Source organism: Papio anubis, chromosome 9 (genome assembly GCF_008728515.1).
Source record: "Papio anubis isolate 15944 chromosome 9, Panubis1.0, whole genome shotgun sequence".
Taxonomy (NCBI): Eukaryota; Metazoa; Chordata; class Mammalia; order Primates; family Cercopithecidae; genus Papio; species Papio anubis.
In genome coordinates, this window is record NC_044984.1 from 9,055,558 (window position 1) to 9,083,361 (window position 27,804).

The following is a 27,804-nucleotide window of genomic DNA, read 5'->3' on the forward strand; positions in this document are numbered from 1 at the left end:
TGCCCACACAAAAGTGCTTGTTTACAGCAGTTTCATACATAATAGTCACACCCTAGAAACAAAAGTCCATCAACTGGTGATCGAACAGATAATTTCTGTTATAACGTACAATAGGAATACTACTAGGAAATAAAAGGGAATGAACTATTTACATGCCCAACAACTTGAGTGAATCTCGAAAGCATTATAAATGAAATAAGCCAGACAAGACACCACATATTATATAATATAGTGTAAATTTCTTAAAATTCTGTGAAAGGTGGCTCACACCCGTAATCCCAGGACTTTGGGTGACGGAAGCCGGAGGATCATTTAAGCCCAGGAGTTCGAGACAAGTCTGGACAATATAATGAGACCTAGTGTCTACAAAAAATAAAATTAGCAGGGTATGATGGCGCCCGACTGTAGTCCCAGCTACTTGGGTGGCTAGGGCAGGAGGATTGCTTGAGCCAAGGAGGTCAAGGTTGCAGTGGGCCAAGTTTTCCCCACTGTACTCCAGCCTGGGCAACACAGTGAGACCGTGTCTCAAAAAAAAAATTGTCATGAAAGGAAAAACTATGTTGATAGAAAGCAAATTAATGCTTGCCAGGATCCAAGGTCAGGAAAGATAGTGATTACAAAAGGAAAAACAAGAAAGATGATGGAAACTTTCCATAGCATGGTTATTGCGGTGTTTACGTGATTGACTTCATGATCCTTTTGTTATGGATGAGTTAATTTTTAAATTCCTTCCCTAAACTAACAAGTCTGCCTACTTTTATCGTTGATCTAGAATCAGTACTAATTTTTTTCATTTGGATTGGGTAAGAGCCTCTTTTGACTGAAGCTTGCTCAGCGCCTAAGTAAGTGATGTACATAAAAGACCTTGTAGTGCTCTCCTGCTGATCTCCATCAGTTAGCACCTCTCCATGATTAATCCAGAGCTGCGGGATGGCAGACCTGATGGCTTCAAACGTCGGACAAGTAAGTTTTACAGAGTGAATGAGAAGGAAGTAAAGGAAAGATAAAATACAGGACAGCTTAAAAATGTGGACTCTTTACTTACGCTGAAAGTCTACTAAAGTGAGGCATGGGGAAGCACTTTTGGAGGATTGTGGAAGCCTCCTAGAGCATGTAGAGTTTTACGTCTGCAAGAGAGGGTATAAGCTTGTGTGTAGGAAGGTTTGGGGGAGAATTTTATGGTACGTGTATTATATCTCAATAAGGATGTTTTTAAAATGTACTTTCACAGGAAAAAAATTGCTTCACACTTTTATACAGAATAAAAAGCAAATGCTTCACTCTGGAAGGAGGCTTGACGATTGTGACTTAATGAGACTGAAAAGAACTTTTCAAAAAGTGTAAGATTCAGCTAAGGCTAACAATGGAGTTGGTTTTCAGTGGATTGAAACATAAACAAACCAACAAATAAAAACAAGGTACACATACAAACGCCCTCCATTCACAATAGTTCAGAGGGTTTATGTTAAAGAAAACAAATGAATTGTATGCCAAATGACTGGAATAGGAAGCCTGCCAAAACTTTAAGATAAAGACAGTGAAGAGATAAAAAGTAAAATCTTGAAATCAGTTACGGACTCCAGCTGAAACCTCTGTTAAAGTTTACTGGTATGAATTCCCAGGACAACTGGGATAATTCTCTTAATAAGAAGTAAGCCTGATACTCTTAAAGTTTGAAGAGACCTCAGTAGCTACCTAATAAAATTTTTCATCTACCGTGCCATTTCTAGCTATAGCACTTCTAGCAGCCTAGACTAGAATGTTTTCAGTGATAACATCTCTCAGTCTTAAAAGACTTTCCATTTTAATTTAGGGACGTTCTAGTTAGAAGTTTCTTTAGGGTAAGGTTAAATTTACCTCCTTGTGTATTCTAACTATCGGTCATAGTTACGAACTCTTGATCTATGAAAACTTTATGAGAAATTTTTTTTAAGTTATTCTAAATTTTAAACAACTGGACATTAGTATTACAAAAATAAATAAGATTCCATTCCTTTATCCAAATAAATTAGTCAGGCTTGTCTGGGTAACAGATTTAAGAGTTTAGAGAGTATAAAGTGGAAGAAAATTTGTCTCATTGCATAATGAAAAGAGGCAAAATATGAAGTACTGTGAAGGATTTACTGGAAGATTATGAGAAAACCGGGCTGCAGGAATCATTAGAACATCTATTTTGAGAATTTAATTAAAGCATAATAAAAATGTTCCAAAAGAAAAGAAATAAAATGAAGAAGAGCCAAGAACGCAATAAAAACCAAGTGAAAATAATAGTTATAGAAATATAATCTTTGAAATAAAGAATATTTTGAGGAGTTAATTAGTAGAATGGATGCTGATTAAGAATGAATAAGACCTAGGAGACCTATTATAAACATGACAGAAAAGAAAACAGTTAGAAAATATAAAATAAAAGCTGAGAGATATGAAAAATAGAAGTAGAAATGCTACCTTCTAGATAACAAGAATCTGAAACGGAGCGAGAGAGAAAAAGAATAGTGGGTAGGAAATATTTGAAGAAATAATATTCCAACTTCTAAAATTAATAAAAACCAAACACCTCAGATTGAAACTTCAAAAGTGTGCAAACAAAATAGATAAGAAAAAACATGTATCTTGGCACAATGGAGTGAAATAAAAATATACAAAATAAAAAATAGAGGTAACAGGAGATGTTAATGAAAAAGAGAAGAAATGAGAAGGATAACAAATCAAATGGTGGCTATTAGAAAAGACTAAAGAACAAGATGTCTGAAAGTTTGCAGAAGAAGATACATTAAACAAAACGTCAAAAAAGTACAAATAATCACAAAAACCACAAATACGAAAATTTAATAAAACATTATGGAAATAATTCATCAATCATTATGGGGCAAACTCTGTTCTCTTAAAAATTTATATATTGAAGCTCTAACCCCCTCTACCTCAGAATGTGACCTGGTTTGGTGATAGTGTCTCCACCACGTTAAAATTAGGTCGATAGGGTGGGCCCTAATTTAATATTACTGGTGTTCGCATAAAAAAGGAAAATTTAGAGACAGACCCATTTACAGGGAGAATGCCATCTTCAAGCCGAGGAGAATAGCCTGGAACAGATTCTTTCCTTACAGGACTCATAAGGAACCCATCCTACCAGCATCTTAATTTCAGACTTCTTGTCTCCAGAACTGTATGACAATGCATTCCTGTTAATTTTAGCCGCCCAGTTTGTGACAACGTATTAGGGCAGACCTAGCAAACTAAAACATTAATGCATTTGTAAATATAAGAAAAAGAACAGGGAGGTCTAAAAAATATAAAATACCAAAATACAATGAGAATAAACAAATAATTGTAGAACTATAGAAATTAAAAATAAATAAATTGAAAAGGCAACTAAAATAGAGTGATCTACTGATCTTTCAAGAAATAGCTAATTTTTGTATTGGACATCTTGCTTCAAAAAATAGCAAAATGAGAAATTTACCCCAATTTAATAGAATTTTTGATTTCCAAACAAGGTTAGAACAAGACAATAAGAAACAGACTCATCTTCTTATGAAATTAGAAATAGAAATCCCAAGAAAATATTTTTTTACTATATACAACAAAGCAGTTAAAAATTCATATTTAAGTGGATTTACCTTAGGAGTGCTTTGATATCAGAACAGCAGTGCAAGCTACCCCATTAAACATTTTTGAAAGTCCACATGATTATTCAGTAAGTGTATTTGATAACAACAAGAAAACATTTGACAACATTCAATGTCTGAGATAAGTTCCTTTTAATAAACCAGGAATAGAAAAATTCTTTTTTAAATTGCTAATGTTGTATGTTAAATTCATACAGCATTTTTACAGTGCTTAATAATGAAAATTTAAACATTCCGTTTAAGATTAAAAACAAGAAAAAATGTTCACTGTAACTACTACTGTTTAGCAGTAGTGTAGTACAATGCTAAAGGTAGCCAGTGATATAAGAAAACAAAAGGAATTATAAAGGAAAAGGATTGCAATGGAAGAGTTGTATCTGCAATATTTTCAGATAATTTGATTATATAAAAATAAATACCAACAGAATCAACTAGAAAACTATTAGAAATAATACCAGAGTTCAACAAGGTTACTTAAAAGTGCACATTTAACAAATCAATACTATTTCGGTATACTAGAAGTGTTGTTTTTATTTAGTTTTTTTCAGCTTTTTTTGTTGTCACCGTGAGAACGGTAGGGATGACTTCCAATCTATTGTAAATATCGCATGCCAAAGCAGGAATGAAGGACATGTATTTTAATTAAAAATAAAAACTGCTAAAGAGTTTTCCAAAACACTTATACATTTTTGAACTTCAACCAGTGGTGTATGTGTTTTGGGTAGTCTATATCCTGCTAACACTTGATACTGTCAGTCTTTTTCATTTTAACAGTACAAGTGACAGGTAGTCATATTCCATTGTGGTTTTATTTTGCATTTTGCTTGTGACTAATAATATGGAACATCTTTTATGTCCTTATTGGTCACTTGCGTGTATTCTTTTGTAAGTATTTGTTCAGTACTTTGGTTCATTTTTTTGATCAAGTTGTTTGTACTATATCTCTAAATTACAGACCTTTTAATATTTTCGATACTAGTCTTTCTAGTTGCATACATGTGTTGCAACTATTTTCTCTCAGTCCGTAACTTGCATATTTATATTCACAACAGTGTCTTGTATTTTAAAATGGGCAGTTTTAAGTTTCTTTCTTTCTTTCTTTTTTTTTTTTTTTTTTTTTTTTAAGACAGAGCCTCACTCTGTTGCCCAGGCTGGAGTGCAGTAGCACAATTCTGATCACTGCAGCCTCCGCCTCCTGGGTTCAAGTATTCTCTTGCCTCAACCTCCCGAGTAGCTGGGATTACAGGTGCCCGCCTCCATGCCTGGCTAATTTTTTGTATTCTTAGTAGAGAAGGGGTCTCACCATGTTGGCCAGGCTGGTCTCAAATTCTTGACCTCAGGTGATCCACCCGCCTTGGCCTCCCAAAGTGCTGGGATTACAGGCATGAGCCACCATGCCCTGCACTTAAATTTCAATTACATTCAATTTATTATTTTCTTTTAATTTTACACTGTACTTTCTCTTCTCTCTCTAAGACATCTTTACTAATTCTCATGGTCACAAACAATTTATTTTATGTGTTTTAGAAATTTTATGGTTTCAAGTTTTATGTTCAGGTCAATGAAATGTCTTAAATACATTTTGTAAAATGATGTTGTAGTACGGTAAAGTCTTTTTTTCTCAGTTGTTTCAATACCACTTGTGTAAGACGTGGCTTTGCCCATAAATTACCCTTTCGAGTGTCTGAAATTTATGAAGTGGTTTTTGTCTTTTCCTCTTCCTTGTTCTTCATTTCTCCCTAATCTTGAAAAAAAAAAAAAAAAACCACATTTTGTATTTTCTATCTTTAGCTATTGTTTCTCTTGATGGAAGATAAATTACCAAACTCTTCTTCTTATCAAACATTCTCTTTGTAAACATCTTAGAATCTGGCTTCTCTCAATCTCTTCTTGAAATTACTTTGTTGCACATTATCTGTTGTCGGGTGATCATGAAAACTAATAACTTTTAGTTTTCATTCACTAAGGCTGCTTTAAGCTCTGAAGAAAGAGAGAAAGCCTATGACTTCTTTTTAAATTTTTCTTTCTTCGAGTCCTGTTTTCTAATACTTAAACATATGTTTGTATATGTACATGTATATTTACATACATATAAAGCATATATATGCATATAGGCATGCATACATATATATATATAATCTGTGTTTATGCACATATGTGCTATATGCACATATAGTCATGCACCGCAGAACAATGTTTTGGTCAATGACAGATTGCATAATGACAATCGTCCCATGAGATTACAGTGAAGCTGCCCTGTAAAGATGTACCATTTTTGATCTTTTATATGGTATTTTCACTGTACCTTTTCTATGTTCAGATGCAAGTATTTAGCATTGTGTTGTAATTGTCTGCAGTAATTAGTACAATAACATGCTATCCAGGTTTGTAGTCTAGGAGCAACAGTCTGTCATATATAGCCTAGGTGTTAGTAGGCTGTACCATCTAAGTTTGTGTAAGTACATTCTATGATGTTCCCACAATGACACAATCACCTACAGGCACATTTCTCAAAATATCTCTTCATTGTTAAGCTATGCATGACTGTACACACACACACACACACACACACACACACACATTCTTCCTAGATTGTTTCTACATCTACTAATGATATATCAGCTACAATTACTTTATCATTAATAGAATTATTATTTGTTCTTAACCTCACAGCATTTCCATGAGTGTCAAATCCTGAGTCCTCTCTAATTTTTTTTGCTTACCACAAATAAATAAATTACTGCTTTTATCTTGAATATTCTCTTGCTGAAACACATTGTTTCTTTCCTCCATGGCTTAAAGAATAAAGAAAAAATATATCTCTCATTTAAGGTCTTCTGTCATGACCTTATGACTCCTTTCTTTCCTGTCTCCAATTCTACTGCCTTATATATCTGTTATAAACATTTGTTCTAATCATGGACCTTTTGATGATCTTTGTGCTTTTTTGCTTACAATCCCCCATTCAAACTATTTCTACCTTTTGAGTAACCTTTCCTTTCTTTCCTCATTCCCCCAAGACTAAGTGATTTCTCCACTCACCACTCTTTCCAGCTGAACAGCTATAGCAATCATTTTTTGGTACTTACCTTCCTTGTACTTTGTGATGGTTTGCTATCCTTTGTTATTTTGAGATGTATATACTTGATTGAGGGTTTCCTGATTAACAATTATAGGAGAGGAATACACCAGTAATAATATCCAGTGCTTATTCAGAAATTTTATAATATGTGTTGATTTAATTTGCAGTTTGCAACTTTAAACCAAACTGGAAGATTTGCCTTTGTGTGTGCTTCGTGATTATTTTTGCAGCTTGCATTATTATGATAGGTGAGTGGTTTAATTCATACACTTTCTATGGTTCTTCACACCTGATGGGTCTATGTATATCTCACATTTAACTCCAAATCTCCCAGATCTAGAGTGATTAAGGGTTTTGTAGACACTTGTACTCAAGTTTTTACCAGTTCAACATTTTTTACCATAATCCTTGCCTCTCCTCAAAACACTCTCAGTTTTACAGTAGAATTATGTTCTTGACTTTATAGTCCTTGACGCTTAAGAAAAATAATCTTAAATTCTTAGATGACCACCAGATGGCAACAGCAATAGCTATGTTACTGAAATGCCAGGGGTTCAGTCTAGGTCCCATTGCCCACGGCACAGAAAGCCAATCCCGGAGACAATGACTACTGCCAGGGAAATAGGATTTTTATTTGGGTGGTGTCAACAGGGAGAATGGGAGATCAGTCTCAAATTCGCCTACCCAACTGACTAAAATTAGGGGTTCATATAGCAGGAAAGAAAGGTAACTATTTGTGAGAAAACAAGAATTAGGGAAAGATAACGAGAATGTTAGGCCTGGTCAACAGGAATTAGGGAGGGATAGGGAAGAAGAGTCGGTCAACAGGGAACAGGTGGTCGGTGAGGCAATCATGATGGTGAGGAGTCCGTGGTCTGGAAGTGGTGATCTGGTGACTTTCAGTTTCCTGTTACTATCTGCGAGGCCTAAAGATCAGATGCCTAAAGAAGGAACTCAAATAAGACAAATTTAAGTTTCAAGTTTTAAAACTAGGAGGGTCAATGTCTATATTTATATTTTAAAAAAAAACACATAAACATCAGTTCTATGGGCTTATTACAGATAATTTTCTTTTTAAGAGTTTGTGAATTAGTGAGCTAATGTTAAATATACTATACTCTGTTTTTTGTATTTAATCCTCATTAGGCTAGGATACAGGTACAAGAAAATCCATTTACAGACAAAAAATATACAGGATACAATAAGTAAGTTGCTTCTCACAAATAATACATTCCAGACCTAGGATCAAAAACCTTGGCTGTATAACTCTAATGCTTGATAAATTTTAAAAATCATGCAGCTCGACCTTCATAATTGTAGCATTCCTTTAATTTCTTTTTAGTCAAGAGTAAGTTATGTCACTAATTGTTTGTTCTATAAAACATTTATTTATTTCTATTAGCTGGGAGGCAAAATTTTACCTCTACCCTCTCAGGGTTTTTCTGCTGGGCCTGAGAATGAAATTGGCGCAAAACACATCAACTTGAGCAAAGCACATGTGTTTAGTTAATACAAGTTTGATGTGACATGCATGTCTTCCTTATGAAAGCCTAAGATGCAGGTAGAGTTGAACACTTATATATTGAATTCAACAAATGGTAATAAATTATTAAAATGTGGCAACATAAAGGGGCTTGATCTAGGGTAATTACTTGGGTGGAAAAGTGACCAGAAAGACAAATGTTAAATTAACAAATGTTGTTTGTACATATTGCCTTTGGCCTCAACTACCTATCCTTGATTATAAGAATGTTACTTTGCCTCTGGTATAGAGAGGACATCTTCCACGTAGGTATTTTATCTGCTGCTTATAAGAAAAAGAAGGAAGCTTGGAGTGTTTTGTCTTGCATCTGCTGTTTTAAAAGTGCCTTTAACTCAAAAGAGTCTATATGCCAGACTGACGTATTTCGGGGCATCATGTTCTGAACTCCTTCACTATCGTATTAAGTTAAATGAAAAAAAATAAAGAGATAATGGCATATGTGACCTGTTGGCAAGACTGTCTCATTGGAGTTGCAATATTTGTAAAAATGAAGTTAAATTTCCTTGGTTCTGTGGGTTTATTTGGTGAAAAGGGTCCAAAGGGAGAATTTAATTCGTGAGCCATGGCCAAATAGTCCCCAGCACTTGATTTTTCATATGCATCGTTTGCTTAATTTAACACTTAAATTTTGCTAAGTAGCACTGCTGTTTGTTTTGCTTTGTTTGCTTTGTTTTGTTTTCCTTTGGTTTGGTTTGATGTGGATGGGTTTGGCTTTGGTCATTCTCAAAAATGCTGATTGTCTTCTTGTTTGTAGTCTCTTCTGTCAGTGTAGTCTGAGAGCTTAATGTTATTGCTGTTTAAACATCTGGAAGTTAAATGTAGACAAAAGTTTCTACAAGGAGTTTTTGTATTCATTTATTCATTGATTAAAAAGAGCAGAAAGACAAAAGAAGACATTTATGTGGCCAGTAAACATATGAAAAAAAGCTTATCATCACTGGTCAGTAGAGAAATGCAAATCAAAACCACATGAGATACCATCTCAGGCCAGTTAGAATGGCGATCATTAAAAAGTCAGGAAACAACAGATGCTGGCGAGGCTGTGGAGAAACAGGAACACGTTTACACTGTTGGTGGGAGTGTAAATTAGTTCAACCATCGTGGAAGACTGTGTGGCAATTCCTCAAGGATCTAGAGCCAGAAACACAATTGATCCACCAATCCCATTACTGGGTATATACCCAAAGGTTTATAAATCATTCTACTACAAAGACACATGCACACATATGTCTACTGCAGCACAATGTACAATGGCAAAGACTTGGAACCAAGTCAAATGCGCATCAATGATAGACTGAATAAAGAAAATGTGGCAAATAAACACCATGGAACACTTTGCAGCCATTAAAAAGAATGAGTTCATGTCCTATGCAGGGACGTGGATGAAACCAGAAGCCATCATCTTCAGCAAACTAACACAGGAACAGAAAACCAAAAACCGCATGTTCTCACTCATAAGTGGGAGTTGAACAATAAGAATCCATAGACACAGGGATGCAAGCATCACACACTGGGACCCGTCAGGGCCTGACAGAATGAGTAAGTTGTCTCTGACAAATGCTGCATTCCAGACCTAGGATCAAAAAACTTGTCTGTATAATTCTAATGCTTGATAAATTTTAAAAACCGTGCAGCTCGACCTCCATAATTGTAGCATTCCTTTAATTTCTTTTTAATCAAGAGTAAAGTTATGTCACTAATAGTTGTTCTATAACATTTATTTATTTATTAGTATTGGGAGGCAAAATTTTACCTGTACCCTCTCAGGGTTTTCTTTTTTTTTTTCTTCTTTTTGTTTTTGCTGGGCCTGAGAATGAAACTGGCACAAGACACATCAACTTGAGCAAAGCACATGCATTTATTTAATATAAGTTTGACGTGACATGTATGTCTTCCTTATGAAAGCCGAAAGATGCAGTAAGAGTTGAACACTTATCTACTGATTTAAACAAAGGGTAATGAATTGTGAAAACGTGGCAAGTCAAAGGGGCTGGATCTAGGGTAGTTAATTAGGTGGAAAAGTGACCAGAAGGATAAATGTTAAATTAACAGATGCTGTTTGTACGCATTTTCTTTGGCCTCAACTACCAATCCTTCATTATAAGAATGTTCCTTTCCTTCTGGTATAAAGAGGATATTTTCATGTAGGTCGTATTTTATGTCCTGCTTATAAGAAAGAGAAGGAAGTCTAGAGTGTTTTGTCTTGCATCTGCTGTTTTAAAAGTGCCTTTAACTCCAAAGATTCTGTATGCCAGAGTGACATATTTCAGTTCTGAAATCCTTTACTATCATATTGTTTCGTGAAAAAAACAACGAAATAATGGCATATGTGACCTGTTGCCAGACTGTCTCATGAAAGTTGCAATATGTGTAAAAATGAAGTTGTTACATTTCCTCTGGCTACAATGGGTTTATTTTGTGAAAAGCATCCAAAGGTAGAATTTAATTCCCGAGCCATGTCCAAATAGTCCCCAGCACTTGATTTTCCATATGCATGCTATACTTAATTTAGCACTTACATTTGGCTAAGTAGCACTGCTGTTTGTTTTGTTTTCGTTTGGTTTGATTTGGTTTGGTTTGGTTTGATGTGGATGAGTTTGGTTTTGGTCATTCTCAACAATACTGATTGTCTTCTTGTTTACGGTCTCTTCTGTCAGTAGTCTTAGAGCTTAATGTTATTGCTGTCTAAACATCTGGAAGTTAAATACAGACAAGAGTATCTACAAGAAGTTTTTATATTCATTTATTCATTGATTAAAAAGAGCAAACAGACAAAAGAAGGTATTTATGTGCCCAGTAAACATATGAAAAAAGCTCATCATCACTGGTCAGTAGAAAAGAGCAATTCAAAACCACATAGATACCATCTCAGGCCAGTCAGAATGGTGATTATTTACAAGTCAGGAAACAAGAGATGCTGGCAAGGCAGTGGAGAAACAGGAACACTTTTACACTGCTGGTGGGACTGTAAAGTAGTTCAAACATCGTGGAAGACGGTGTGGCGATTCCTAAAGGATTGAGGACCAGAAACACCATTTGACCCAGCAATCCCATTACTAGGTATATACCCAAAGGTTTATAAATCATTCTACTATATAGACACACACACACATATGTTTACTGTAGCAGTATTTACAATAGCAAAGTCTTGGAACCAAGTCAAATGCACATCAATGATAGACTGGATAAAGAAAATGTGGCACATACACAACATGGAACACTATGCAGCCATAAAAGAGAATGAGTTCATGTCCTTTGCAGGGACATGGATGAAGCTGGAAGCCATCATCTTCAGCAAACTAACACAGGAACAGAAAACCAAACACCACATGTTCTCACTCATAAATTGGAATTGAGCAGTGAGAATACGTGGACATAGGGAGGGGAACATCCACACCAGGGCCTTTCGGAGCCTGACAGAATGATTCAGTTGCCTCTCACAAATAATTCATTCCAGACCTGGGATAGAAAAGCTTGTCTGTGTAACTTTAATGCTTGAAAAATGTTAAAAACCATGTAGCTCTACCTCCATAATTGTAGCATTCCTTTAATTTCTTTTTAATCAAGAGTAAGTTATATCACTTAGAGTTATTCTATAAAACATTTATTTATTTCTATTACTTGGGAGGCAGAATTTTACCTCTACCCTCTGAGGGTTTTTCTACTGGGCCTGAGAATGAAATTGGCACAAGACACATCAACTAGAGCAAAGCACATGTGTTTACTAAATATAAGTTTGATGAGACATGTGTATCTTCCTTATAAAAGCCTAAAGATGCAGTTAGAGTTGAACACTTATATACTGAATTAAACAAAGGGTAATAAATTATGAAAATGTGGCAAGGTAAAGGGACTTGATCTAGGGTAAATAATTGGGTGGAAAAGTGACCAGGAAGATAAATGCTAAACTAACAAATGTTATCTGTACACATTTCCTTTGACCTCAATTACCTATCCTTGATTATAAGAATGTTACTTTCCCTCTGGTATAGAGAGGACATCTTCCACGTAGGTATCTTATCTCCTGCTTACAAGAAAAAGAAGGGGCCGGGCGCGGTGGCTCAAGCCTGTAATCCCAGCACTTTGGGAGGCCAAGACGGGCGGATCACGAGGTCAGGAGATCGAGACCACCCTGGCTAACACAGTGAAACCCCGTCTCTACTAAAAAATACAAAAAACTAGCCGGGCGAGGTGGCGGGCGCCTGTAGTAGTCCCAGCTACTCGGGAGGCTGAGGCAGGAGAATGGCGTGAACCCGGGAGGCGGAGCTTGCAGTGAGCTGAGATCCGGCCACTGCACTCCAGCCTGGGCCACAGAGCGGGACTCCGTCTCAAAAAAAAAAAAAAAGAAGGAAGCTTAGAGTGTTTTGTCTTGCATCTGCTGTTTTAAAAGCGCCTTTAACTCCAAAGAGTTTGTATGCCAGACTGACATATTTCAGTTCTGAAATCCTTTACTGTCATATTGTTTCATGAAAAACAATGAAATAATGTCCTATGTGCTCTGTTGCCAGACTGTCTCATTAAAGTTGCAATATGTGTAAAAATGAAGTTGTTACAATTCCTCTAGCTACTATGGATTTATTTTGTAAAAAGGATCCAAAGGTAGAATTTAATTCCTGAGCCATGGCCAAATAGTCTCCAGCACTTAATTTTCCATGTGCATGCTATGCTTAATTTAGCACTTAAATTTGGCTAGGTAGCACTGTTTGTTTTGTTTTGGTTTGGTTTGGTGTGGTTGGTTTTGTTTGATGTGGATGGGTCTGGTTTTGGTCATTCTCAAGAATATTTATAGTTTTATTGTTTATAGTCTTTTCTGTCAGTGTATTCTTAAAGGTTAATGTTATTGCTGCCTAAACATGTGGAAGTTAAATATAGACAAGAGTTTCTGTAAGAAGTTTTTATATCATTTATTCCCTGATTAAAAAGAGCAGAAAGACAAAATAAGACATTTATGTGTCCAGTAAACATATGAAAAAAAGCTCATCAGCACTGGTCAGTAGAGAAGTGCAAATCAAAACCACATGAGATACCATCTCAGACCAGTCAGAATGGTGATTATTAACAAGTCAGGAAACAACAGATGCTGGCAAGACAGTGGAGAAATAAGAACACTTTTACACTGTTGGTGAGACTGTAAATTAGTTCAACCATCGTGGAAGACAGTGTGGTGATTCCTCAAGGTTATAGAACAAGAAATACCATTTGACCCAGCAATCCCATTACTGGGTATATATCCAAAGGATTATAAATCATTCTGCTACAAAGACACACATACACATGTTTACTTCAGCAGTATTTACAATAGCAAAGACATGGAACCAAGTCAAATGCGCATCAATGATAGACTGGATAAAGAAAATGTGGCACATATACACCATGGAACACTATGCAGCCATAAAAGAGAATGAGTTCATGTCCTTTGCAGGGACATGGATGAAGCTGGAAGCCATCATCTTCAGCAAACTAACACCGGAACAGAAAACCAAACACCGCATGTTCTCACTCATAAGTGGGAGTTGAACAATGAGAATTCATGGACACAGGGAGGTAAGCATCACACACCGGGGCCTGTCAGGGGGTAGGGGGCAAGGGGAGCTAGATCATTAGGACAAATATCTAATGCATGTGGGGCTTAAAACCTAGATGACGGGTTGATAGGTGCAGCAAACCACCATGGCACATGTATACCTTTGTAACAAACCTGCACATTATTCATATTTATCCCAGAACTTAAAGTTTAAATTTAAAAAAAGAGCAGAGAGAGAGAGAGTTGAAACACGTTATATTGTATATGCTGTGTAATAGCGTGTATCCACTTCTGAGCACTACAATAAGCAATAATAAAAACTCATGATGAAGTAGGGAGTGCAGCCTTTGGAGTCTGCCCTACATTTGAGCATTTACTTGACTCTTTACTACTTACATTAATTTATTCAAACATGTGGAATGCATGGACTTGTCTTATTCTAAATACTTAGCACCTAAATAAAACCATGAGACAGTAAATCTCCAAACAATGTGCTTTTCATTATTATTCCATATTCTTCAGCACTGGATGTTAATGAAATGAAACAAATGTTTCACTAATTCTTATGTTTCACTTATGTGCTGTCCTTTATGGCAAATTTCACTTTCCTAGCTTGGGTATTTTCATAGGTAAAGGAAAGCCTCCATTTCTTATCCTAACCTTTGAAGCATAAATTACATGCAGATCTCCAATCTACCTTGATTGCATAACTTATAGCTAAATTGTGTGCATTGTTTTTGCCAGGATGTCAGTACAGATTATGAGAAGCTAGTGGTTCCATTTCTCAAAATAGAAACCAGGAAAATAGATAAAATATGTATTGCTTGATCACTAAATGATCTTGCTTACAGACAGGGGAAATTAATTCATCCTCATTCTAGGGGTGAAGCTAACTTACAGGCCTCAAACCACGGGAGCAAAAAGTAAAATTAATACACAGAATGAGTAGAAACACTTTTTAACTTGTGCTTTATCTGATCATTTCTTTCTTTTTTTCAGTCAAATGGCCAACATGTGATAAACGTGTGGCATGTTCAGGGGACTGGCTTGCAGTGAGAGACAAGTGTTTCTATTTTTCTGATGATACCAGAAATTGGACAGCCAGTAAAATATTTTGCAGTTTGCAGAAATCAGAACTTTCTCAGATTGATACACAAAAAGATATGGTAAGAAAAGAGAAAAGTCTTCAGTAATTTCAGAGATTGTTTGTATAAAAACATAATAAAAACAATAATAGCTAATACTATAATACTATTGATCCCTGAACAACATAGGTTTGAACAGTGTGGGTTCACTTATGCACGGATTTTCTTCCCTCTGCCACCCTTGAGAGGACAGCAAGAGCAACCACTCCTCTTCCTCCCCCTCCTCAGCCTACTCAATATGAAAACGAGGATGAAGATGTTTATGATGCCTCACCTTCACTTAATGAATAGTAAATATATTTTCTCTTTCTTACGAATTTCTTTTCTTTTTTTTTTTTTTGAGATGGGATCTTGCTCTGTTGCCCAGGCTGGAGTACAGTGGCACGATCTCGGCTCACTGCAAGCTCCGCCTCCCGGGTTCATGCCATTCTCCTGCCTCAGCCTCCCGAAAGTAGCTGGGATCTCTACAGGCTCTCGCCACCACGCTAATTTTTGTATTTTTAGTAGAGACAGGGTTTCACCATGTTAGCCAGAATGGTCTCATCTCCTGACCTTTGCATCTGCCTCTGCCTCTCGCCTCCTCCCAAAGTGCTGGGATTACAGGCGTGAGCCACTGTGCCTGGCCTGATTTTCTTAATAACACCTTCTTTTCTCTAGATTCCTTTATGGCAAGAATACAGCATATAATTCAAATAACATAAAAATATGTGTTAATTTACTTTTATGTTATCAGTAACACTTCCAGTCAACAGCAGGCTACTAGTGGCTAAGTTTTCTGTTTTTGTTTTTTGTTTTTTGTTTGTTTGTTTCTAAGACAGGGTTCTCATTCTGTCGTCTAGGCTGGAGTGCAGTGGTGCAATCTCAGCTCACTGCAGTCTTGAACTCCTCAGCTCAAGCAATCCTCCCACCTCAGCCTCCTGAGTAGCTAGGACTACAGGTGCACACCACCTTGCCTGGCTAATTTTGTTTATTTTTTGTAGAGATGAGGTCTCACTATGTTGCCCAGGCTGGTCTCAAACTGGGATCAAGCAATCCTACTGCCTCAGCTTCCCAAAGTGCTAGAATTAGCATGAGCTACTGTTGCCCAGCATGGTTAACTTTTTGAGGAGTCAAAAGTTATATACAGTCTTTTGATGGTACAGGGAGTCAGTGCCCCTAACTGCCACATTGAGTCAACTGTATATGACAATATGTGCTAAACAGTGTTCTAAGCACTGAAACTATAAAAACTCATGTAATCTACCAACACCCATGAAGGAGTTATATAACTCTTCCTGCTTTAAAGATGAGGAAAGTCAGTCACAGAAATGTTATATAACCCAGTCAACGATACAGCCATAAATTTTTGAACTGGGATTTGGACCCAGGCAAGATGACTAGTAATGCCATGTCCTTTACCACAATGCATACTGTTTATGTATCTAAATGTCTTCATTAAATGTTCTTAGATTATTAAGTCAATTATTTTTTAACCCTTTTCAATTTGCATTCTACCAAGCATAGACAGAAAAAATTAAAATAAAAAACTACAGCTCTTGGAATTTAGAGATAAAGATATGAAGGAAATATGCCCTTTGAAGAAGCAAGTGAATTAATGGAAGTAAAGAGGGCAAAGAAGGAGACATGTGGACTCTTGGGACACAAAGTAAGAAAATAGATTAGTTTTTAAAGAATAGCTGGGGATTGGGGAGTGGCCAAGATGACCGACTAGAAGTAGCTGGTGTGCAAGGCTCTCACAGAGAGGAACTGAAGGTGTGAGTAAATACAGCACTTTGAACTGAAACATCCAGGGTACACGCAATGGAACTAATCAAGGAAACAACTCAATCCATGGACAGTGGAGAAAAGCAAGGCAGGTCGATGGCCAACCTGGGAGTGACATGGAGCCAGGGGAACCCCCCCTTGCCCAGGGAAGTTGTGAGTGAATGTGCAACCCCTGGAACCCATGCTGCTCCCATGGATCTTTGCAACCCTCAGGTCAAGAGATCCCCTCGTGAACCAGCTCCACCAGGGCCTTCAGTCTGACCACACAGAGCTAAGCGGAGCCTCAGGAGAGCAGCTGCTCAGGCACATGCAGAGACCCGGGAGCCTTAGATAGCCAGGCTTTCCAGGCTTCCCAGCAAAAGTAGTTGCAACTCCAGCCAAGAGGGAGGTCAGACCCCCTGACACATCCCTAGTAAAGGAGCTGAATCCAGGGGGCTCAGCAGTGACATTCTGTAGGACCCTCTTCCATGGCAACTCACAGGATAGGACCCGCTAGCTTGGAGTTCTAGCCAGCCATCAATAACAGCATTGCACCTCCCTGAAACAGCTCCTAGAGGGAGATGGAGGCCACTATCTTTGCTGTTTAGGTGACTTAGCCATCCAGCCTTCAGGGTTTGGAGAATCCACGTTGACCAGGGGTGGAAGTGGCACCCCAACACAGCACAGCTGCTCTACAAAAAAAGTGGCCAGACTGCTCTTGTAAGTGGGTAACAAATCCCATTCCTCCTCACTTTACAGGATCTCCAACCAGGGTCTTTAGCCGCCTCCTACAAGTGTGTTTGGGCCAGTAATAGGTGTGTGCCTCCCTGACACAGAGCTCACAGAGGGAGGGGCAGGCCACCTTCTTTGCTGTTTTGCAGGCTTCACTGTTGGTACCTACAGGGATCAGAAAATCTGAGGTGAATAGGGACTGCAGATGGCCACCAGCATACCACGGCAGGCCTGTGATAAAGTGGCCAGACCGTTACATGGGTGCCCATCTCCTTGTCTCCTCACCAGGAGGGTCCTCCAGGCCTGGGCCTCCAGCCCCCCCTCGCAAGAGCTACTGAGCCAGTAGCAGGTCTGGAATGTCCTAGACAGAGCCTCCAGAGGCAACTGAAAACCTCTCTGCCACTGCCTCTGCACTGGAACTGCCCTTGCTGCCCTCAGACTAATGAAGGAGCCAAGACCCTAAGTCTCTCATCCACCTCTCCAACAAGTTGCAGGAGAGGAGGCCAGTCCATCTCCACAGGCTCTGCCCACCCACCTTGCTCATCACCAGACATGGAACCCCCAGCTTGGGCCCACAGCACAGACCCTCCATCCTGGGCTGATTGCACTGAATGATTGATTACTTGCATCTCTCTGGAGTAAAGCTCCCAGGAGAAAAGCAAAAGACCATTGGCCTTAACCACTACTAAGGTCTCTTCCATTGCTGCCTCCAAGTTGGAGAAGAAACAAACACTTTGATAACCCAAGAGCTGCAGTCAGCAGACTAAGAGTGCCACGCTGCAATCTACAGCCAGCACTCAAGAGGGAGAGAAATCCACATTTTCAGGACATTGAGAGAGAACAGAGCTGCAACTATCAGGAAACATAAGGGAGCCACACAATCCAACAAGAGTCTCCCAACTGACAAATATGTTCAAGCGCCACCTCCTGGATCACACCTCAAAGCTTCAACACCAAAAATGTCTCACTAACATAACCCCCTCTAAAACCAAAGACAAGAAGTCACCTTCAAATAAAGACCCTGCCCAAAGTTTCAGCCATATGAAAACATACAGAAAAGAGGTCTATTGACTGTACTAAATATACACTGCAGGTAAAGTAACACCCATATGCAGTGATGAGAGAGAATTAATGCAAGAACTCCAGTAAATGAAATAGTCAGAGTGTCATATGTTCTCCAAACAACTGCACCAGTTCTCCAACAAGAGTTCTTAACCAGGGTGAACTGGCTGGAATGACAGAAATCCAATGCTATTCCTATCAAACTACCAATGACATTCTTCATATAACTAGAAAGAAAAAATTATTTAAAAATTCATATGGAATCATTAAAGAGCCCAAATAGCCAAGGCTAAGCAAAAAGAATAAAGCTAGAAGCATCATGTTACCTGACTGCAAACTACATTGCAGGGCTACAGTAACCAAAACAGCATGGTACAGGTACAAAAACAGGCACATAGACCAATGGAACAGAATAGAGAGCCCAGAAATAAGGCCACACACCTATGACCATCTGATCTTTGACAAAGCTGACAAAAAGAAGCAATAGAAAAAGAACTCCGTATTTAATCAATTGTGCTGGAATAACTGGCTAGCTATATACAAAAGATTGAAGCAAGACTCCTTCCTTATACCATACACAAAAATCAACTCAGGATGGATAAAAGACCTAAATGCAAAACCCCAAACTATAAAAAGTTTAGAAGAAAACCTAGGCCATACCATCCTGGACATTGAAACAGGCAAATTTCATGATAAAGACAACAAAAGCAATGATTAAAAAACAATGTAAAAATTGACAAATGGTATCTAATTAAACTTAAGAGTTTCTGCACAGCAAAAGAAACTATTAGCACAGTAAGCACCCAAACTACAGAATGGGAGAAAACTTTTGCAAGCTCGGCATCTGCTGAAAGTCTAATATCAACATCTATAAGGAACTTCAATTTACAAGAGGAAAACAACCCTATTAAAAGTGGTCAAATGACATAAACAGACACTTTTTAAAAGAAGACATACATGCCACCAACAAACATATGAAAAAAGCTCAACATCACTGATGGTTAGAGAAATGCAAATCAAAACCACAACGAGATATCATCTCACACCGGTCAGAATGGATATTATTAAACAGTCCCAAACTATAGATGCTGGCGAGGTTACAGAGAAAGAACACTTATACACTGTTGGTGTGAGTGAAAATAAGTTCCACTATTGTGGAAAGCAGTGTGGCAATTCCTCAAAGAACTAAAAGCAGAACTACAGTGGTTGCAGTGGTGTTTACATGATTGATTTATGATTCTTTTGTTATGGATGAGTTAATTTTTAAATATCTTTTCTAAACTAATCAGTCTGTCTACTTTTATTTTTGATCTAAAGTTAGTACTGACAGTTTCTATTTGGATTGGGTAAGACTCGCTTTTAATTAGTTATTTGTTCATTTAAGACAGAAGTTTGTTCAGTGCCTATGTAAATGATGTACATAAAAAACTTTCCAGTTCTCTCCTATTGATCTCAATTAGCACACTGCCATAAATAACCCAGAACTATGTGATGGCAGATATGACAGATATAACTATTGGTTAATGGGCTTAATACTTGAGTGATGAAATAATCTGTAAAACAAACCTTAGTGACACAAGTCCACCTATGTAACAAACCTTCACATATACCCCAGAACTTAAAATAAAAGTTAAAAGAACAAAAAGCTAATGAAAAGGTTTGTCACTTAATAGCAAAAATCCAACAGAGGAGTGACTAAACCCATCACTTAATAGGTTTCATTGCAGTAAATTATATTCATATAGAAGTTAGTTTTATCTCTGATTATATGAAAAAACATTACAATATCAGTGGCATTCATACTGTAGTATCTAATCAAAGTACTTTATCACTGGATTTTCCTATTCTCATAGTATTTATACTTTCCATTAAACTACTCCCCCTGCCATCCCTCTTTTATGATTTTAGGAAAAGTGCCTGTGCACACAAAAAATATATGTAAGCATTAGTTTTCTATCATCCTTGAAGAACATGCTGTATCAGATCTCATAGAACCTGCTTAGGTCCTATATTGTCATCTAGGCAAATTTAACATCTAATTAATTTATAGCCTATGTCATTCACTCTGTGACTAGAACATATGAATGGTTTAGGAATTTGAACTTGAAGGAAATAAAGTTAAATATGATTTTTTCATTAATTTCTCACTTGAGACATGGAAGTTACCTTTAAAGATAATGAGAGTGTAGCTCGGAGTGTCAATGACTTGATTGTAGCCCAACTATTTGGAGATACTTAAGATGCAAAAAAGCAAAATGAAAATCATTCTGATAAAACTAACCCAAATATCAACATCTGTGCCGTTTGTTGTTATAGAAGCATCAGGGAAGACAAATTAGAATGTGAATCCTAAAAGATAGAATAATTGGGGTGGGAAGCATGTTCAGCAATGTGCTGTAACATATTAAGTAATCGCTGATTCCCTTTGCTTTGTGAAAGGAATTTTTGAAGAGGTATGCAGGAACTGATATGCACTGGATTGGACTAAGCAGGAAACAAGGAGATTCTTGGAAATGGACAAATGGCACCACATTCAATGATTGGTGAGTTTCCAATGTATTAGGAATGTTCTTATTCTGGTGTGTCTTATGAAAAATTTTAAAGCATTTTGAGTTGTATTATTTAAACAAATCTTTCTATTTTTCATGTGTAATTAACTTTTCAGTCTCCAATCTATGACATAGGCCCGTTCACATTGAAGCACACCCTAGAGCAACCCATTTTCTTCTCACCTTGTTAAATAACACACAGTGAAATTTTCCATTTTTATTTTTATTTGTTATTTTATCTTTATTGTCAAGCAAGAGCTTGACAATTAGTGCTCTTTTGCTAATTCAAATTTAATCATTCTGCAAATTTTAAGTCAAAACTCATGTATTACTTGTACTTCTTTCCAAGTAAAGTTTCTATAAGATTTCTTTGTCTTTAAAGGGTTAAAGACTTTGTAGTTGTCTTTAACATTTCAAATGCCCACCACAATGAATACTATTTATTTTTATTTATTTGTTGCTTATTTTATTTATTTTTATTTCTGTTAGCATTTCCTGGGTGGGTTAAAATTGTTAAAAGTATCTCTTAGATTAAAACAGTTGAGGATTGTATAGTTGTCTTTAGCTTTCCAAATGTTCATCATAAGCAATATTATATTTATTTTTAAAATTTTTATTTTTTATTTAGTTAAAATTTTTATTTATATAACTGTTTCTTGGATACTTATCTATCTCTGCCTTATTATTTTACTAAAGTGCTAGATTAAAAAAAAGCAACCAATAAAACAAATATTGAAATAGGCAAGACAGGACAAATTATACTTATAAATAAGAAAAGATTTGGTTATCGACAAAGAAAATTAATAAAAAATATGTATATTTTTTATTTTGCTGTAAGTTCCGGAATACAAGTGCAGAATGTGTAGGTTTGTTACATAGGTATGTGCGTGCCATGGTGGATTGTTGCACCTATCAATCCATCACCTAGGTTTGAAGCCCCACATGCATTAGCTATTTGTCCTAATGCTCTTCCTCCCCTTTCCCCCACCCTCTTCTGCCCTCAGTGTGTGTTGTTCCCCTTTCTGTGTCCATGTGTTCTCACTGTTCAACTGTTTATATTCAGTGTTTGCTTTCCTGTTCCTGTGTTAGTTTGCTGAGGATAATGGTTTCCAGATTCATCCATGTCCCTGCAAAGGACATGAACTCATTCTTTTTTTATGGCTGAATAGTATTCCATGGTGTATATGTACCACATTTTTTTTTAACCAGTCTATCTTTGATTTCCATTTGGGTTGATTCCATGTTTTTGCTATTGTAAATAGTGCTGCAATAAACATGTGTGTGCATATGTGTTTATAATAGAATGACTTATATTCCTTTGGGTATATATCCAATAATGGGATTGCTGGGTTAAATGGCATTTCTGGTTCTAGATCCTTAAGGAATCACCACACTGTCTTCTACAATGGTTGAACTAATTTACATTTCCACCAGCAGTGTGTAAGCATTCCTATCTCTCCACAGCCTCACCAGCATCTATAGTTTTTTGAGTTTGTAATAACTGCCATTCTGACTGGCATGAGATGGTATCTCATTATGGTTTTGATTTACATTTCTCTAATGGTCAGTGATGTTGAGCTTTTTATTTCATATGTTTGTTGGCTGCATAAATGTCTTATTTTGGGAACTGTCTGTTCATATCCTTTGCCTACTTTTTGATGTTTATTTTTTCTTATAAATTTATTTAAGTTCCATGTAGATTCTGGATATTAGACTTTTGTCAGATGGGTAGATTGCAAAAATTTTATCCCATTCTGTTAGTTGCTTGTTTACTCTGAGGATAGTTTCTTTTGCTGTGCAGAAGAAGCTCTTTAGTTTAATTAGATCCCGTTTGTCAATTTTGGCTTTTGTTGCTTTTGACATTTTCATCATGAAGTCTTTGCCCATGCATATGTCCTGAATAATATTGCCTAGGTTTTTTTCTAGGGGTTTTATGGTTTTGGGTTTTACATTTAAGTCTTTAATCCATCTTGAGTTAATTTTTGTATAAGGTGTAAGGAAGGGGTCCAGTTTTAGTGTTCTGTGTATGGATAGCCAGTTTTCCCAGCACCCTTTATTAAATAGGGAATCCTTTCCCCATTGCTTGTTTTTGTCAGGTTTGTCAAAGTACAGATGGCTGTAGATGTGTGGCATTATTTCTGAGGTCTCTGTTCTGTTCCATTGGTCTATATGTCTGTTTTGGTATCAGTACCATGTTGTTTTGGTTACTGTAGCCTTGCAGCATGGTTTGAAGTCAGGTAGCATGATGCCTCCAGCTTTGTTCTTTTTGTTGAGGATTGTCTTGGCTGTACAGGCTCTTTTTTGGTTTCGTATGAAAGTTAAAGTAGTTTTTTTTCTAATTCTGTGGCGAATGTCAAAGGTAGTTTGATGGGAATTGCATTGAATCTATAAATTACTTTGGGCAGTATGGCCATTTTCACAATATTGATTCTTTCTATCCACGAGGATGAAATGTAAAAAACAATATTGTCAGCAGTCTCTTAGGTTTCTATTGCAGTATGTTTCAAAAGTACCAAGCAAATATAAATCTTATTTTTACTCTTTGAAAAAGTACATTTACTAAAATTATGCCAGAAAACTGATATCTTAAATTTCAGGAATCTTTGAATTTGGCAACTCTCTCTTTCTTTGCATATAGATAGAAAGAAGAAAGGAAGAAAGGAAGGAAGAACAGAAGCAAGCAAGGAAGGAAGAATAGAAGGAAAGAAGGGTCTTACCCCTGTCTTTGTGTATCTATATGTGTCTATCTACCTATCTACAAGTTGTTCTAAGTAGGGTTACAGATTTTAACTCCAACAAACACTTATGTCCAGTCTTATTTCCCTTAATATGCCAGATATTTTAATGTAGCATATGGTGATGGGTGGGTATATTTTCTGGGAGCTCAGTATTTGGTATAATATATTTAAAATCACTCTATTCTTAATTGTATTTTTGATTACAACTGTAAAGTGGTTCCCAGACTGATTTAGAGTGTTCTTTTTCAGGTTTGAAATTATAGGGAACGGATCCTTTGCTTTCTTGAGTGCTGATGGAGTCCATAGTTCCAGAGGATTTATTGATATCAAGTGGATTTGCAGCAAACCTCAATATTCTTTATAGAGCAGAAAAAACTTGAAAATGACTATCACACTTCAAGATTGAAAGAAGAGCTAACTATGCAAAAGTGGTTTTCTCACTCACTCTATTATAGAATATGTCCGGAGTGGCCCGGCCATAGCGATTATAACTGACAACTGACGCCTGAGCTCTATACGCTTCCACTCTATACCTCCTCCCTAGATTTACCTTCTTCCCTGTACTGATATCTCATACGCCAGTACAAAATGGTGCTCTTCCGGGTTCTTCATCACCCATTTTCCCGCGCCCGGGAAAATGATCAACTTACAGCGCAGGTGCAACATGACGTCCGACCAAAGAAACCAAAACGTACCTGGCCACGCCCACCGCAGGGCCACCATCATCGCCCTGGCCCAACCTCCGCCCCTGCTGGTCTATATAAGGCATTACACTGCCACCAATAAACGAGACTTGATCAGGATATTGTCTTGTCTCCATTTCTCGTGTCTCTTGTCCCCCCGAGTTCCCACTCCCTCTTCTAGGGCCTACGTTGACGATCCCGTGGGACGGGACAAGAATACAGAACCTTGTGAGTAATAAACAAAAGAACCAAACGTGACTGAATACATGAAGGATTATAGACAGAACTTTATAAATTCAAAATACATATCTGCTCCAATATGTGCAAAAATCAGAAAAATCCTGATTCTACTAAGAATTCAGAGCAAATAACAAGAAACAATTAGGTGACCTGTGGCTACAATGATGGTTTTAATAAGTCAAATTAAAGGGATCTATATTGATAGGCCAGCCAAGAAGTACAGCTTAGGAACACTTTTACACTGTTGGTGGGACTGTAAACCAGTTCAACCATTGTGGAAAACAGTGTGGCGATTCCTCAAGGATCTAGAACTAGAAATACCATTTGACCCAGCCATCCCATTAGTGGGGATATACCCAAAGGATTATAAATCATGCTGCTATAAAGACACATGCACATGTATGTTTATTGCGGCACTATTCACAACAGCAAAGACTTGGAATCAACCCAAATGTCCATCAGTGACAGACTGGATTAAAAAAATGTGGCACATATACACCATGGAATACTATGCAGCCATAAAAAAGGATGAGTTCATGTCCTTTGTAGGGAATGGATGCAGCTAGAAACCATCATTCTCAGCAAACTATCGCAAGAACAGAAAACCAAATACCGCATGTTCTCACTCATAGGCGGGAATTGAACAATGAGATCACTTGGACACAGGAAGGAGAGCATCACACACTGGGTCCTATTGTGGGGAGGGGGTAGTAGGGAGGGATAGCATTAGGAGATATACCTAATGTAAATGATGAGTTAATGGGTACAGCACACCAACATGGCACATGTATATATATGTAGCAAACCTGCACGTTGTGCACGTGTACCCTAGAACTTAAAGTATAATAAAAAAAAAGAAGTTAAAAGAACTATGTGTTCTATACATGTAAATATTAAAAAATACTAACTACCGTGACTTTGACGTAAAGAAATGTTGCAAGAGAATCGCATACAAATGAACATTTACTTCAACAATGTCTTTAGGACAAGGAAATACCCGCCTTAAAAAGAACACTGATTTTATTGTCCTAGACCATTTAGCCTGCTATAACAAAATGCCTTAGACTGGGTGACTTATAAACAAGAGAAATTTATTTCTTACAGTGTTACCAAAATGACAGAGGTCTGTTCTAGGTCCCAGAGCTTGCTACACAGAAAGCCAATCACTTTGGCTTCTGTGAGACAAGTATTGGCAGGGAAGAAAGCTTAATTAGGGTTCTCCAGCTGAGGAGAACAGATCAGTCTCAAATCCAGATTCCCAGATGACTAAAATTGGGGGTTTATATACTGGGGAAAGAATAACTACATGCAGGAAAACAGGAATTAGGGAGGAGTAAAGAAGAGGAATTGGCCATAGGAAGTAAGAGGTTGGTTAGGAAAACAGGAATTAAGAAGAGGTAAGGAAGAGAAGTTTCAATTCCTTGATACTATATGGTAAGCCTGAGGGTCAATTTCCTGAGGAAGGAACTCAACCTTCAAGATAAGATAAATATAGTTTCAACCTTTAAGACTGGGAGGGTCAATTTCTATATTTATCAAAAACATCTTACATGGGGCAATTAAGCCAGTTTCAACAGTTCTGGAGGCTGGAAGTTCAGGCATCAATGGATTTAGTGTCTGGTGAGGGCCCATTTTCCAGTTTATAGATGGAAGCTTCTTGCTGTGCGCTCCCATGGTTGAAGAGACAAGGCAGTTCTCTGGAGCCTTTTGTAAGGGCACAATCCCATTCACTATGGCTCCATCCTCATGAACTAATCACCTCCTGATGAATGGCTCCATCCCATAATACCTTCACATTGGTGATTAGCTTTCAACTTATGAGTTTTAGGAGGACCCAAATACTCAGAACATAGCATCTACAAATAATACACACTGATAAATTATAAGAGTTATACATAAAAATTATAACATACTATATAGACTAGGGTAATAAATATCAAAGTGAACAGGGAATAGGTTAGTGAAAAAAAATGCAATCTCCCAAGTAAGAAAAAGGAAAGAAAATGAATTTGGGGCACATCGTTGGATGCTTCATAAAATTGAAATTCTGTAGGGCATTCAAAAGGTTGTATCAAAGCTGCCTTGTTGCATTAGTGCAGATTTAATTACCTGCCTGGGTAACTGTGATCTTTCAGAACAAGTACAAATGTGAGTATAGATGAATAGATAGTAAGAAAAGCTAGACAAAAAAAAAAGTATCTTGATTACAGTGTGAAAATGAGACAGGCAGGTGGGAAGTAGTTCCCTGGAGAAACTCCCACCAGTCTGCCCACTGAGGTGGAGCCTTGGGAAGTTCACAACTTTTGCATCAAAGAGGAGCCTGGACCTTCCTCTTCCTGTGTGGAACCTGAGATTCCAATGGTCGGCGGGAAGTGCTCTAGCAGAGGACTCTGACTTTGTGGAGGATCTTGTTTTCCTTTTTTTTTTTTTGCTTTTCACCCAATAAAACCCTGATTTCACCCAATAAAACTCATCCTCTAAACCATCTGTGAGCCTAAATTTTTATGGACATGGGTGGGATAAGAACACGGTCTTTAGCTGAACTAACGAAGAGTCCTGCAACAATTTTGGCACACAACATGGGGGCTCAAGAAGAGGTGAATAAAATGGGAACTCAAAACCTCTCACTGTTGCTCCTAAGTATTTTCATCCTCCAACTTCTAAGGGTGGGGAAAACATGCCTCCAAACCCTGTCACTCTAAGGGTCAGGGGAAAGGGCCTTTTCTTTCTATTTTAAGAGGGACAGGCAAGTGGGGTCTCCTCACTCTGCCTCCCCTCCATGCAGGGGTGGGATTCATGGCCTAAGGGTCCCGCACAGCCAGCTGGCTGGCTCCTAGCCACAAGCCACCGCGGCCTTCCCCTTTCCCACCCAAGGGCTTCAGCTTTATTGGATGAAAATTAAGCTTTTCACCTAGTGAAACACCCACTTTCATAAGAATAAGAGGTTTTTCTCCTGGCATTTTAAACCGATTTTGTTTTATCCCCTTCTCTACCCCATCAGCAGTTAACCTTTAAATTTTTTTTTTTTTCCTTTTAGAGGACACTTTTACAAGGTCAGGCCCCCCAACTATAACTGTACTCTCTAAAGTTTTTGTTGTGAAAAAGGATTTGTGGGGCTAGTCTTGGACTATAGC

At 37.5% G+C, this 27,804-nt stretch overlaps 1 protein-coding gene across 1 annotated transcript; it reads left to right on the forward strand.

Annotated features, from left to right (window-relative positions):
* The first annotated feature begins 908 nt into the window (after nt 1–908).
* On the forward strand, nt 909–24,550 carry CLEC2A (C-type lectin domain family 2 member A). Its single transcript, XM_021923219.2, has 5 exons — nt 909–963; nt 6,879–6,959; nt 14,748–14,944; nt 20,900–21,003; nt 23,997–24,550. The coding sequence occupies exons 1-5, from the start codon at nt 909–911 to the stop codon at nt 24,109–24,111; spliced, it is 552 nt and encodes a 183-aa protein (XP_021778911.2). The 3' UTR covers nt 24,112–24,550.
* The last annotated feature ends 3,254 nt before the right edge of the window (nt 24,551–27,804 follow it).